The 13,197-nt window shown below is 43.1% G+C and overlaps 1 protein-coding gene across 1 annotated transcript in view; it reads right to left on the bottom strand.

The window, feature by feature from the left end:
• ccdc142 (coiled-coil domain containing 142) overlaps positions 1–13,197 on the bottom strand; it is a 43,116-nt gene that overhangs the window by 15,814 nt on the left and 14,105 nt on the right. The window contains exons 7-13 of the mRNA XM_075480809.1: positions 11,876–13,131; positions 9,995–10,296; positions 6,469–6,555; positions 4,959–5,147; positions 4,305–4,471; positions 2,443–2,595; positions 1,516–1,630 (exon numbers count right to left, since the gene is read on the bottom strand). Of these exons, the coding sequence (XP_075336924.1) occupies positions 1,516–1,630; positions 2,443–2,595; positions 4,305–4,471; positions 4,959–5,147; positions 6,469–6,555; positions 9,995–10,296; positions 11,876–13,131 (2,269 nt within the window). The remainder of the gene's footprint in view (positions 1–1,515; positions 1,631–2,442; positions 2,596–4,304; positions 4,472–4,958; positions 5,148–6,468; positions 6,556–9,994; positions 10,297–11,875; positions 13,132–13,197) is intronic.

Genomic DNA, 13,197 nt, shown 5'->3' with positions numbered 1-13,197 from the left:
GGGTATCTTGTTCTCAGTGATGGCAGGTTGGAGCGTGAGATGGACAGAAAATTGGGCCTTCGTCAGCTTTAATGGGGGCGCTGCTCCAGTCCGTTGTGGGTAAGAGGGAGCTGAGCCGGAGGGGGAAGCTTTCAATTTACTGGTCCAGCTTTGTTCCTACACTCACGGGATCTGGGCAATGACTCAAAGAACGAGATCACGGATACAAGCGGCTGAAATCGTTTTTCTTCAGAGGGTCGCTGGGCTCAGCCTTAGAGATAGGGGGAGGAGCTCGGCCATTCGGAAGGAGCTCAGAGTAGAGTCGCAGCTCCTTTTATTGGAAGGAGTCAGCTGAGGTGGTTCGGGTTAGGATGCCTCCTGGTCGCCTCCCTTTGGAGGTTTTCCGTGCCCGCCCAACTGCGAGGAAGCCCCAGGGCAAACCCAGAACACGCTGGAAGGATTATACATCCCATCTGGCCTGGGATACACCTCGGGATAACCCAGGAGAAGCTGGAGAGTGTCGCTGGGGAGAGGGATGTCTGGGTTTCACACCTGAACCTGTTGCCTCTGCGAGCCCACTTCACATAAGCGGAAGACAGTGGATGATGTACAGAGACTAAGAAGCTCTTTACTAGTGTTTTTGTGAATGTGCAAATAAGAAACACATTGTAAAGCACATTCTAGAGCTAAGACAAGGTTAACAGGCACTATAGAAAGTGTGGATCTTTTACCATTTAGCACGGCACCAACTGTTGTTTGATGTGTTTGTAGCATTAAAGCTGCGGTCGGCAACTTTTTTTTAGTCATATTAGCTTGAACTGTCATGGGATTCTGGAAGTAGAATATTAAATAGGCTGTTTAGGAAAAATAACGAATTCTGTAGCTCCCTCTGAAGCCTGTAATCATGCTTGCAAAAACCGAGCGCTCCCGGCTGTTTTTAACCAATCACGTTAGGGTGGAGGAATCCTACCTGTCAATCACAGCTTGTGCACACGCTGCTGAGCGTGAGTCTGCCCCAGCTTGTGTACGCTCACACTGGTGTGAACTCACGTGCACAACCTCGTCCACAGAGGGGGAGGGGTTTGGGGGGCGATTCGGAGCTTGTTAGAGGTTGGGGGAGGGACCTGAAAGTTGTATCAGTTCGAATTTTCCGACTTTAGACTCGGAATTTTGAAAACCTGCCGACTGCAGCTTTAAGGTTGGGGATAGTTTTGATGCCAGTGTAATTGGTGGATTACACAAAATGACTGGCATATTCTGGAAGTTCTTCAGCAGAACTTCAAACCATCAGAATGGTGGTTGGAATGTGGCCAGAATTGCTTTTAAACTGTGTAATGACCCCAAACAAACGTCAAAATTGGTTGTGGAAAATTATAGAAAGGCCTCTTCAAGTTTCATTCAGATAATCCTATTTATTTTGGGGAACCAACCATTTATATTGAGCTCTACCAGTTCTGTCAGTTGTCATCCAAAAATGATCTTTCATATACCATCGATGTCTGTTGAGATGTCCATTTTTAAGCCAGATAGCAGTACCTGTCCTGTAGCTGGGTCTCCAGTGTACCGCAGAGGGCATGGTACGCTCAAAGATCTCCCCTGACATCCGCTTGCAGTCAGTAGAGAAGGTCGTCAGCACCAAAGAGGAGAAGGTCTGATGGACAGTGATATGCAGCAGGGATATCAGTTTCAGATCGGAATTATTTGGTTAGCATGTCATTGAATTTAGTGGTACTTTATTAATAGTCATACAGGAAGGATGGAGGGAATGGGCAACCAGTTTTTGGAAAGCCCCAATTTATAGGTGTATGCAGTTGGATCACGATGACGCATTGCATTTTTCTTGTTTTTTTTAAACAAGGTAAAATGACAGCACTTTGGCTCTTCGTTAGTTCAGCTGAATTCATTACATTAGTGAAAGTGAAAGCATAGAGAGTGGGTTTGCCCAACTTTGGAGTGGTGCTGCATATTTTTGCAGTTTTTTACTTCATTGGGTAATGTTTGGAGATGAACAGAAAGTAAAAGAGCTGGAAGGATGGGAAGTAATATAATAAAGGTCAGGATTACCGGGGAAATGTGAACATGGTGGTTATGTCACACTAGCTTATGCATAAGCATCAGTAGTAGCATCACAGGTATTTTGGGTAGCAATTTGATAACAGTGTTGTAGTTTTGTCATGAAAAAGGCTACTCAGAACTATAAATCCAAGAGCACCAAGTGTTAGACAAAAGTATTTGCCTCCCAACTATGATACGAATGCTACTGTGGGAAAAATCTCACATCTTCAATTGATTGTTGCATTTACTTTGGATTGTCCACAATCTCTGTCTCTAATTATCTGTAAAGCTTTTTTTTTTTTTTTCACAAAAAACAAAAACGACAACTAAGCTTTCAATATGTTCCAAGAAAGAAATGAAAAGCTGTCTACTTTTTAATATGGCTGTAGAATAAATGTGAAAGGTCACCTGCAGCTTGGATACAGCCCTACCAAGTGCTTCAAGTTGCTGCCTCAGAAGTTGCTGGTTGTGGCTGTGGAGAGTGGAATGATGGTCAGCGTCTATATGCATCACCACAGACTTAGTTTGCTGCATCATCGTGTCTGATGACTCCATCAACATCTACAGAGACAAAGGAAAAATACATTACAATTATACTGAGCTTGAAAAAACACTGATTTGATTTCAGGCCAAAAGGCAAATACTTAATTTGACATTTTTAGACACAAGATAATGTCCCAAATCTCATGTAAATCTCAGGTGCCCAGAGAAGGTTTAATTGAAGTTTCAGCTGAGACTTGAAACTCCTCATTCTCCCATGTCGGTTGATACCCTTGCCATTCACTGCCCTGACAGATGGAGTTCAGTAAGTGAAAGAGGAGCAACGCAGCAGGGGAGTTTACATGTGCCTCAAAAGCCATTTTCACATATGAATGCTTGAAATTTTCAGAAGATTGAGCAGACAGTTTGGTCTAGACTTTTACTGCAGTGTTCACAAATTAACTTCACCACGGGATATTTTTTTTTAGGCATGGAAATGTCTAAATGACATACCTAACGCAAAAGAGCTGCTGCAAGAAAAGACTGATAATTTGCTCTGTCCAACATGATATTTTCAAAGAGGAACTTAAATGTCTTGAAAAGGGAAGTACATTTCACAGGCGAATTTTTCCTTATAAGGTCAAAAATGACTATGGTTTGCTGAGAGTTGATGGCTGATTTTGAGTCAGAATTAAATTTATGTTGGTTAAACTACTTAATAGATAAAGTGCTTGAAAAGTGTCACTGAATCTATGTAGTTGCTTATTAAATTTGTTGATTAAAAAACCTACACAAAGTAGTAAATACAGAATGAGCATATGTGTTTATTAGAGACTGCAGCAGAATAGACTTATCTCACAGGTCCCAGAACAGCAAGTTCACCCACAGATGGTGCAAGTTATTGGCCAGGCCTCAAGTATCATTTCATCGATAAATTGATTGTATTTGGCAGGATCGATTCAATGTAGGCTTTGTTCAGAAAGTCAGTGAGAGAAATTTAAACGTGACTATGTGTGGGGAAAATGTTGTGAATAGGCACCATATACTGACTGTTGACGTCTGTTCAAATATGTTTAAAAAAAAAAAAAAGTATTTTTCTGAAATCATCAAAAACTGCAGTAACAACTCTCGTGTCCTGTTTGCTTCAGTAAACAGATTAACAAACCATCCAGTTCCACTGCCTTTAGAACTCATTTCTACATCTAAGTGTGATGAGTTTGCAATATTCTTTAAAGACAAAGTTCATGATGATGTAATGGTATGATGTTATCAGTCTCTTGCATGGTTGTGGAGGCATTTTGGCCCACACTTCTTACCAGCGTTGCTCAGTTAATTTAGTAATGAGGTGTTTGTGCTGATATGCTGTGTTTGGTTTCCTCCAAACGTGCTGTTGTGCATTATGAGCAAACATCTCCACTTTGGTCTGCTCTGTTGTTCCAGAAGAAGATGCAGCTTTGCAAACCTAAGCTGTGCTGCCATGTTCTTTATAGAGAGAAGAGGCTTTCTCCTGCAGCCCTTCCAAACAAGCCATACTTGTTCAGTCTTTTTCTAACTGTGCTGGCATGACCTTTAACCTTTAACATGCTAACTGAGGTCTGCAGAGTCTGAGATGTAGCTCTTGGGGTTTTTCAAAGTTTCTCTGAGCGTTGCACGGTCTAACTTTGGAGAGACATGATATACATTGTATGTCATGCATTGTTATTCTTCTGAAGTTGTATTTACCTAATTTTAAGACCTGGTAAGGACCAGACTGTACTTGTACTACCTCTTGATGTGTAAAACCTACGTACTTCGAAGTCTCCCTGTGTGATGAGAAGGAATTTATTGATACTCCATGATGAGAGGAACTGGTATGCCTTGGTCATAACCCAGAAAGAAGACAGCTGCACTGCAGCCAACACCAACGTAATCGTCTGTCTCTGCAGTGCAGACCTGGACGGGAGGAGGCTAAAAGAACCTGGGGAGAGAGGAAGACAAAGAGTAAGAGGGGGAGTAAGCCTTCATGCCCATGTAAAAACTGGGGTGGCTCACGTTTTAAGAAAGCGCAATGTGCTAGAATGCAGAACTTTGTCAATGTATTCACCCCCTCTGCCATGTTTCCTATTTTATTGCATTCTAACTGGTCATTTAAATAGATACGCTTACAGATTTTATGTAATGTACCAAAGCAAAAAAAAATTGGTGAATTGAAATTCAAAGAAAAAGGGATTCTTTAAAAAAAAAAAAAGGCTCTGGTTAGGCTGGTGGTTTCTTCCTGTGAAAAGGAAGATTTCCTCTCCACTGCTGCTGGCTGAGTAGGATCGGTTCTGACATGTTGGACTGATGACCAAAGACTTCACAATTTATTTGTAACCTTGCCACAGCAAATGAAGGAGCGGTAATGCTGCAGCATACTAGCCCAGGCTGACAAATCGGCTGAAAAAAGGAACATTCTTCTTCTTTACCTGAGGCCTGGCTGTTTGAGTGATGGCAGCACAGGGATGACAGGAGAGGTGGAGACAGCAGCAGGAAATTTCCCATGGTGTGGGACATGATTACACTTCTTTCTTGCTTTGATGATGGCTTCGTAAAACAGTTGTCTTCATTTCTAAGACACTTGTCTCTCAGAGCTGAGCCTAAACTCCTGCAGGCCACTATAGAAAGACATACAAGAAGAAAAATACAGCAAGACAAAGCATGATGCAATAGTACAATACGATGTCAAGTATCTGCATAGCTTATGGTGTAAAACCATGTTTTTTTACCAGAAGCAGCCAGTTTAAACCGCGTTTTTCTTTTTCTAAAGCTAAAACTAGCTAAATAAATTTACAATTGCCAATACCAACATCCTTACCATCAGTGCTCAGACAGCTACAGTGTGTTCAGGACTGGTCTGATATAACACTACCTCCCATAAGACAAGCCTATCACTATAACAACATAAAGGGGTAATGTCACTCTGTATTTTGCTGGCTGTGTTGGACAGTTTCGATAAAGGACTAGTTTTTACATAGTTTATCATTTCTGACTGAACCGTGGATGTCAGCCATGCACAGAGGGAGTAAGAGTGAGCCATCAGCTGCCTTATCAATGGTAAAGCCAATCAATGTTTGCCTTTCAGTTTCAGATCCTCTATGCGGATTTGTTTCTGTGAGCTGTGCAGCATCCTCGGTGAGAGAGTGTGCACCCAGATGGGTAATACGGCTGCAGCGTCGTCTGATCCGGGACTGAATGATAGTAATACCCTTTCCCACTGCACTCAAAAGACAGATGTTAGCAGGTGTCACATGCAGAGCTGGATGGGGAACCTTCGGTCTAAATGTAGGACACCGAAAACAGGGGGATAAAAAACTAAAGTGTCTTTTATATAACTTACAAAAACAAACACAAGGAACCGAATATCCAACAAGAACTCAGATTGCTCTGAAAGTTAAAGCACACTGTTTTGTACAGGCCAAACCAAAGCAGTCAGTAGTTGAAGTTAACGTTATATGGCTATATATTCATTTGTTAAGTATTCAAGTATTTTTTGGGCTTTTTATGCCTTTAATGATAGGACAGTGTGAGAGAGACAGGAAGCAGGGGGCAGAGAGATGGGGAAGACACACAGCAAGGGGCCGCTCGGTGCGGGAGTCGAACCGGGGCCCGCTGCATCGAGGACTAAGCCTCTGTACATGGGGCGGCTGCTTAACCCACTACGCCACCGACCGCCCCTCATAACTCTATTTTCAGCTGCATTTTGTCCCGTCCTCTCACAGCTGAATGAATAAATCCAAAACTAAACTAACTTCTTTACAGGCACACCTGTTTAACTCAGGGTGAACAATCTCAGAGTTGACTGAACTACTTGTTGTGAAACTGAAAACTCCATGTCATGATTCATCTGTTCAGAGTTCAGGGTTGCACTGTCAATGTGTTCAACATGCTTTCTGACAGACCCCAGAGCAGTTGGCAGTGTCCTGTATGAGTACTCACCATAGTCCCAGTGAGCATGTGCTGAAAGGACCAACAGATAGAGACTGAAATTCTCCAGCATGGTTTTGCACTCCTTTGGAAACTGACCTACAACAGACAGAAGAACCAAGACGTATTAAATTGATGATTATTACTCACATAATCATTTTTTTGTTCTACTGGTGAGAAACAACTCATTTCTAACCTTGTTTTAAGCTTGAGGAACTCACTATGCAAACACATTCTAAATTCTTCATCTGCAGCAATGGTGTAAAATTTGCAGTCTTGCTAGAAAGATAAGTTATATCCAAAAAAAACAAAAAAACAACAGCGGACAACAATGGATTTCTCCTCGTATTGCAGCTTGAAAGTTGAAGAAGACTGTCATGTGACATTTCTGTGTGAAGAGGTGATGACTTCTGGGGGCACTCTATTTTGTATGACTCAGCAGTTGGAATCTGAGCTGGAAATTGTATTTGTTGTATTTTGTATTTAACCAGCTCAACGACTTTCTGAATGAAAGTGGAAGTCTTGATAACTTTCAATCAGGCTTCCGACATCATCACAGCACTGAAACAGCTCTGGTCAAAGTGTTAAACGACATCAGGTTGAATACTGATTCTGGTAATGTTTCAGTCCTGGTTCTGTTGGACCTCTTTTTCCTAAGATATTCAGCCCTTCTGAGTATTGCTAGCCTGGAGGGGGAGGGAGGAGCAGATTGCAGTTTGATAGACGGCATCAGTATCCAATCATTGTGAACGGTCCGTTCAGTATGATTGGATAGTGTTTTTCCTAGATTGTACATTCTAGAGGCCACTAAAACTTTTCATATTTGTGTCAAAACTTTTAATTAATTGGTTGCAATGGGGGTGTGAAGAGTATTTCAAGCAATATGTAAAAAAATGCTCCAGAAAAAGATCCCCTACCCCGCCTTTAACCAATTTCTCCATCTATTTTTGCTGTCTAGACTTAACTAATTGTATTCTTTCAACCCTCTTTCTATCTTGCACCCCAACTCTTTCTACACCATGAGAGTAAATTATATCTCCCATCTTCTCAAGCCTATCGCTTGCATTTCCTCCTAACCTACCTAATATTATTGACAAATCTCTATTGACTGCCTCCCATTCTTTGTTGTTATTTGCCCTAGGCCACTTAACTCTAGCTTTCTGCTCCATATTTCTTTCTCCAACTGGCCTATTCACCTCAGTATCAGCTGCATCCCTTCTTAGAATTTTCTTCTCCACCTCTGTAGCTGTGTTAGTAATATCCTTCGGACTGTGGTTTTCCACCTGCCGCTGGACTTCATCTGACTTACTCGATTGACTTCTTAAAAAGTATTGATCGATACGGCCACACTGCCCTTCCTTTACCACACATCTCGTTCTTCCCTGATGTATTTTAAGGCCTCTAAAGCCCCGTTTCCACTATGCAGTCATGTACGGGTCGGTTCAAAACGGTTGGCTTATTTTAGTGTTTCCACTACCACGAAGCGTACCGGTCCCATGGTACCCGTTACCATGTCTGTAACCCTTCTGCTTGGGGTACCTAGCACACAGGACAGGTTCCCTTGGGGAGGATAAACAGGTTCGCTTTGGCACGCACTCCGCCCACCCCTGAGGGTCCCCTTTGTACAGTGGGAACGCAAAGCTGACCCCAAAGCGACCCGACCCGACCTGTACCAATACGAAGTGACCCGAACCGTACTGACAGTGGAAACGAGGCTTAACTGATGTTACTTTCTGCCAGCCACAAGGACAAACCTGGAGCTTATTTCCCTCTAGCCTACCACTTTTATTTTCTCCAGCTACGCTCTCTATTCTGCCCAGTTCTAGCCCTAGAGAATATGTCGGTGCTCCTATCCTTCACTGAGTCACATCTCCACCTCATAGTCATGTTCGTTCCAGTGTCAGTTGCCATGTAGTCTGCCTGTGAGTCATCTTCCGCCCCTGCTCTCGCTGACCCTAGGGGTATTCTCCTTAATTTGCTTGTAGCTTATGCTGGTTGTAACAAAGCTGCTAGGCCTTGCTACTGCTACCATGGATTGCTAGCCCATGGCAGCATCTTTGGGGTCTTTGCCTCCTGTCTTTCCAATCTGTCTCATGGTCTTTCCCTTGTTGTCAGCTGCCCTATTTACAGCAGTCAATAGCTAGGCTAGATTTGGATTCAAGGTAAACATAAGAAACTTGTGCTAAAGAAAAAATGGACCAGACTCCGTGAATAATTCCCTATAATCCCTATATAGATCAGTCAGCAGTGCTGACCAACATGTCATGGGGTCATCAGGTGGAACCTCCTGTAAAATTAGGTAAATACAACTTTAGTAGAATAACAATGCATGACAAATAATGTATATCGTGTCTCTCCAAAGTCAGACCGTGCAACACTCAGAGAAACTTACAAAAACCCAAGAGCTACATCTCAGACTCTCCAGGCCTTAGTTAGCATGTTAAATCTTAAAGTTCATGCCAGCACAGTTAGAAAAAGACTGAACAAGTATGGCTTGTTTGGAAGGGCTGCAGGAGAAAGCCTCTTCTCTCTAAAAAGAACATGGCAGCACAGCTTAGGTTTGCAAAGCTGCATCTGAACAAACCACAAGACTTCTGGAACAATGTCCTTTGGACAGAGCAGACCAAAGTGGAGATGTTAGCTCATAATGCACAGCAGCACGTTTGGAGAAAACCAAACACAGCATATCAGCACAAACACCTCACACCAACTGTAAAGCACGGTGGTGGAGGGCTGATGATCTGGGCTGATTCTGCAGCCACAGGACCTGGGCACCTTGCAATCATTGAGTCCACCATGAACTCCTCTGGATACCAAAGTATTCTAGAGTCAGATGTGAGGCCGTCTGTCCGACAGCTAAAGCTGGGCTGAAACTGGCTCATCAACAGGACAATGATCCAAACACAGCAGCAGATCTACAGCAGAATGTGTGAAAAAGAAAAAAATCGAGGTGTTGCAACAGTCCAGTCAAAGTCCAGAGCTCAGCCTGAATGAGATGCTGTGGTGGGACCTTAAGAGAGCTGTGCAGAAACCAATGCTGCAAACCTCAATGAGCTGAAGCAACGTTGGAAAGCAGAGTGGGCCAAGATTCCTCCACAACTATGTGTGAGACTGATAGAAAACCACTACGAGTTATTGCTGCTAAAGGTGGTTCTACAAGCTGCTGGATCATGGACTTAGTTTTTCACACACTGATCTGTGTTTTGTCTCAGTATTTGTTCAATAAATAATGACACAGTGTAATACTCTATGTCATGTGTTGTTGTTCATCTGAGGTTGGGTTTACTGAATTGTAATGTTCTATACATAAAATAAATTTAAATGAACTTAACTGTGCAGCCAACTACTCTTCTCACGATCCACATTTTGCTTTACAGCAATACACCGATAGACTGTGACATTCAAACCATAATTGCGTGACATCTAGAGACCAAGGGTGTGCCAAGTAAACATTTCTCACACTGGGATGACGGTTTAAGCATTTGCAGGGTTTTTGGCACTGCCTTGCTAACTAGTTCAATAAGCAAGTGTACATTACCTGTCTCAAAAGCCTGTGAAATTCTGTGGAGGATTTTGAAGGCTCCATGGTTGTCTTGAAGGTTGATGCTGCCTGAAGTATTTCCTGCTTGTGATACATGCAGTTTTAGCCAAAAGGCTTTGTTGCAGTGAATCCATAGCAGATTGCGATACTGTCCAAGCAGATCAGAAAGGAGCAATGACCGACCAAGGTCCAACCACTGTACGGAGTGTGGCCAGTAAACATCATCTGGCTCCACCATTGTTGCCCTTGTTCCAACTCGGTCTTCTTTTTCTGAGTCCCCATCCCTCTGAAAACCAGTGCTGAAAAACAAAAAATACTCTCTTCATTATCTTGTGTGTATGGAGCAGAGAAAATATGAAACACAGAAACATATGGTAAAATACTCCTATTACTGCTCTTTGCCTGCCTACATTTAATACAACTCAGGAAGAAAGACAACGTGCATTGATTCACTTCTTCATTCCTTGTCAGCTGCTGTAACTACATTTCACACTTTCCAGTTTTCCCATGCTGAGCAAAACACTTAAGCAGATGTATATCCATCCATCCATTCACTTTCTATACCCACTAATAACCAATTCAGGTTTGTGGGAGGGCTGGAGCATATCCCAGCTGCCATCCGGTGAAAGGCAGGTACACCCTGGAAGGGTTGCCAGTCCACCATAGGACCAGCACAAAGACAGACAACCATACAAGCTCACAGTCATTCCTAGGGTCAATATGAATCACCAATTAACTTAACATGCATGTTTTTGAACGGTGATAAGAAGCCAGACTATCCGGAGAGAACCACAGGGAGACTTCCAGGCAGATGTGTTTTTTACAAATTAGGGTACCAAACAGAGCAACCTGGCCATCTGGCAGAACATGTAATAGCTACCTTCATTTGCTATTCCCAGCAGGATTCTCCAGGGAACAGAACATCTCTCTTCTCCAAGCTTCTCCACACTAGCAGAGAGGACCAGGCCTGCTCAGCTCAACTTGCTCTCCAATGCCTTTAGAATTGGTGTGGTCTGCCAGTAGCTATTGATTCCTCTATCTGTGTCTCACAAGCAGCAACAACAGAAAACTTCAATGGGGAACTCCCTCTTTCGTGAAAATACCACAGCAAGCATATGGCTGATGATCCTTCAGAGACGATGACATAACTATTTAAAGTCACATTCCTCGAACCACAGGGAGAAGTGGAAGTTATGCTCAAATCAGAGTTACTAATCAGTCCCAGACCCAGGACTAGTTTTAGCTCTTTTTTTTTTCCTTCTCACCCAAAGTGTAAATCACCAAAATCTCTTTTATTTGTTGTTGTGTATCATCGGCCTGGCCCTTATTCTTAATACTTAAGTTACATTGCTTGACTGCAGCTTCTGAGAAGAAATGTATTTATAGAAGGTGTCTATCAGAGGATGCTGTAAACAGATTTAAAGAATGAATTCCATCATTATTTTCTTCACTGCTATGTGCAACAACAGAGGACAGCTACCTAAACTTTACTCCAGTAAAACTTGACTCTCTTATTGACAGCACTATAGTTTCAATGCGTACAGCACTGGACAAAAATCACAAAATGCTTCCTATTAAATACCTAACTTTAAATAAAAACAGCAAACAATAAAGGACAATAAAAATATTAGAAAAAGAGAAACTCTATCTAAAATCTTGCCAAAGCAAAAAAAAAAAAATTCCCATCATATTGGAACAAACTACTTGAAATGAGGCGTCATCTTCATCTTTTTAAAACTTCAAATTCAAATTAAATACACATCTTCATATCTGTTAGTCTGAGGAACTCATCAGAAAAAGGATATTAGCAGATCAACACATTTTTAAGGCTGCGGTGGATTTGTAACAGCAATGGATGACAACAGCGAGCCTCCTTACCTGTTCGGGACATCTGGCCGTGTTGTTGAATCCAGTTCAGCCCACTCCTGCAAAGCTCCTTCCACATTTTGGCACTTGCTTAGTTTTGTACTCCCGTTGTTCAATACTGCTGGATGAGCTGTATTTATGCCTGAAGAACATAAACGTGCTGAGTCAGCCTTCAAATCGAACGTGTCAGGTATTGGAGTCCGGAGCAGTTTTTCAGTTGGTTCTCCGGCTGCAGATCCATGAGAGAGCAGTGGGGCCAGCAGCTCGTTGGAGGAAACAAGCACCTGAAAAAGTAGCTCCACTGAGGAACGGTTCGATTGGCAAACCTGTGACAGAGGCAGGGCTGAGAGATGTTGGGAGGTGGCTGAAGGGGCTGAAATGGACTGCAGCAGTTCATAGTTTCTTTCTACATTTGGTTGGATTGAGTCTGAAGTTTCCACATCGATCTGAGAGAAATGAGACGGGGATATGCGTGTTTGGCACTTGCTGATTTGGTCGTTTTTAGAGGTCTCTTCTCTCTGTTGGACAAAGGTGGGCACGGCCAAAACAGGTTGATGATTTTCCAAGCTAACACTGTCTGAGGGATGGTCGGAGATGTAAACAGGGGGGGAGATGTGGAGAGAGGATAACTGCTGAGTGGACTGATTATTGAAGAGGTGAGGAGGGGAAATTAGGTAGGTACGTTGCAGCTGCTCCCAGGTCCACTCAGATCTCAGTGTGGATACCCAACAGCATGGTTTACAGCTCTGCTCACAAGTCCAGTGGTGCAGCTGCGTGGCTGCCTTTTCTGCATGATGCATAGCCAAAATGGTCATTAGCTCCCTGACTGAGAACACAGAGGGGTGATACCTTATGATCTTTGGAGGACGAGTAAAGAATGGGAAACAATGTGCCTGCTGCAGTACTGCTATCCTCAGTTGGGAGGCACTGTGCTGCCCTCTGTGCTCCTCCACTGCCTGGTTATACAGGTCTGTACCTTCCAAAATGTCCTCCAGAACTTCTCTTGGCACAGAGTCTGATTGAGTCTTGCCAAGAGCCGACAGAATGGCAAACACATACTGTTCCATCAGAACCAGAAGCTGCAGACCAAGCAAGTCCAGAGTCTGTTTCATTTTCTCCAACAGCCCGCTCTGATGAGCGAGCGCTTGTCTCAGATAGTGATCGGAGTGGACTTTAGAGAACAGACAACACCAGTGGTTGAGATGGACCCGGAGCTCCTGACTCAATGAACCAAGACCGACCCCGAATGAAGACCAGCTGGAAGGGCTCTGCAAGGGAGAGGAGAATGCTTGTGTTTGGAAAGAAGCACAGGTTTCAGCAGTGACAGTGATCAT

Source organism: Odontesthes bonariensis, chromosome 13 (genome assembly GCF_027942865.1).
Source record: "Odontesthes bonariensis isolate fOdoBon6 chromosome 13, fOdoBon6.hap1, whole genome shotgun sequence".
In the NCBI taxonomy this organism is placed as follows: Eukaryota; Metazoa; Chordata; class Actinopteri; order Atheriniformes; family Atherinopsidae; genus Odontesthes; species Odontesthes bonariensis.
This window is presented reverse-complemented; position numbering and strand designations above follow the sequence as displayed.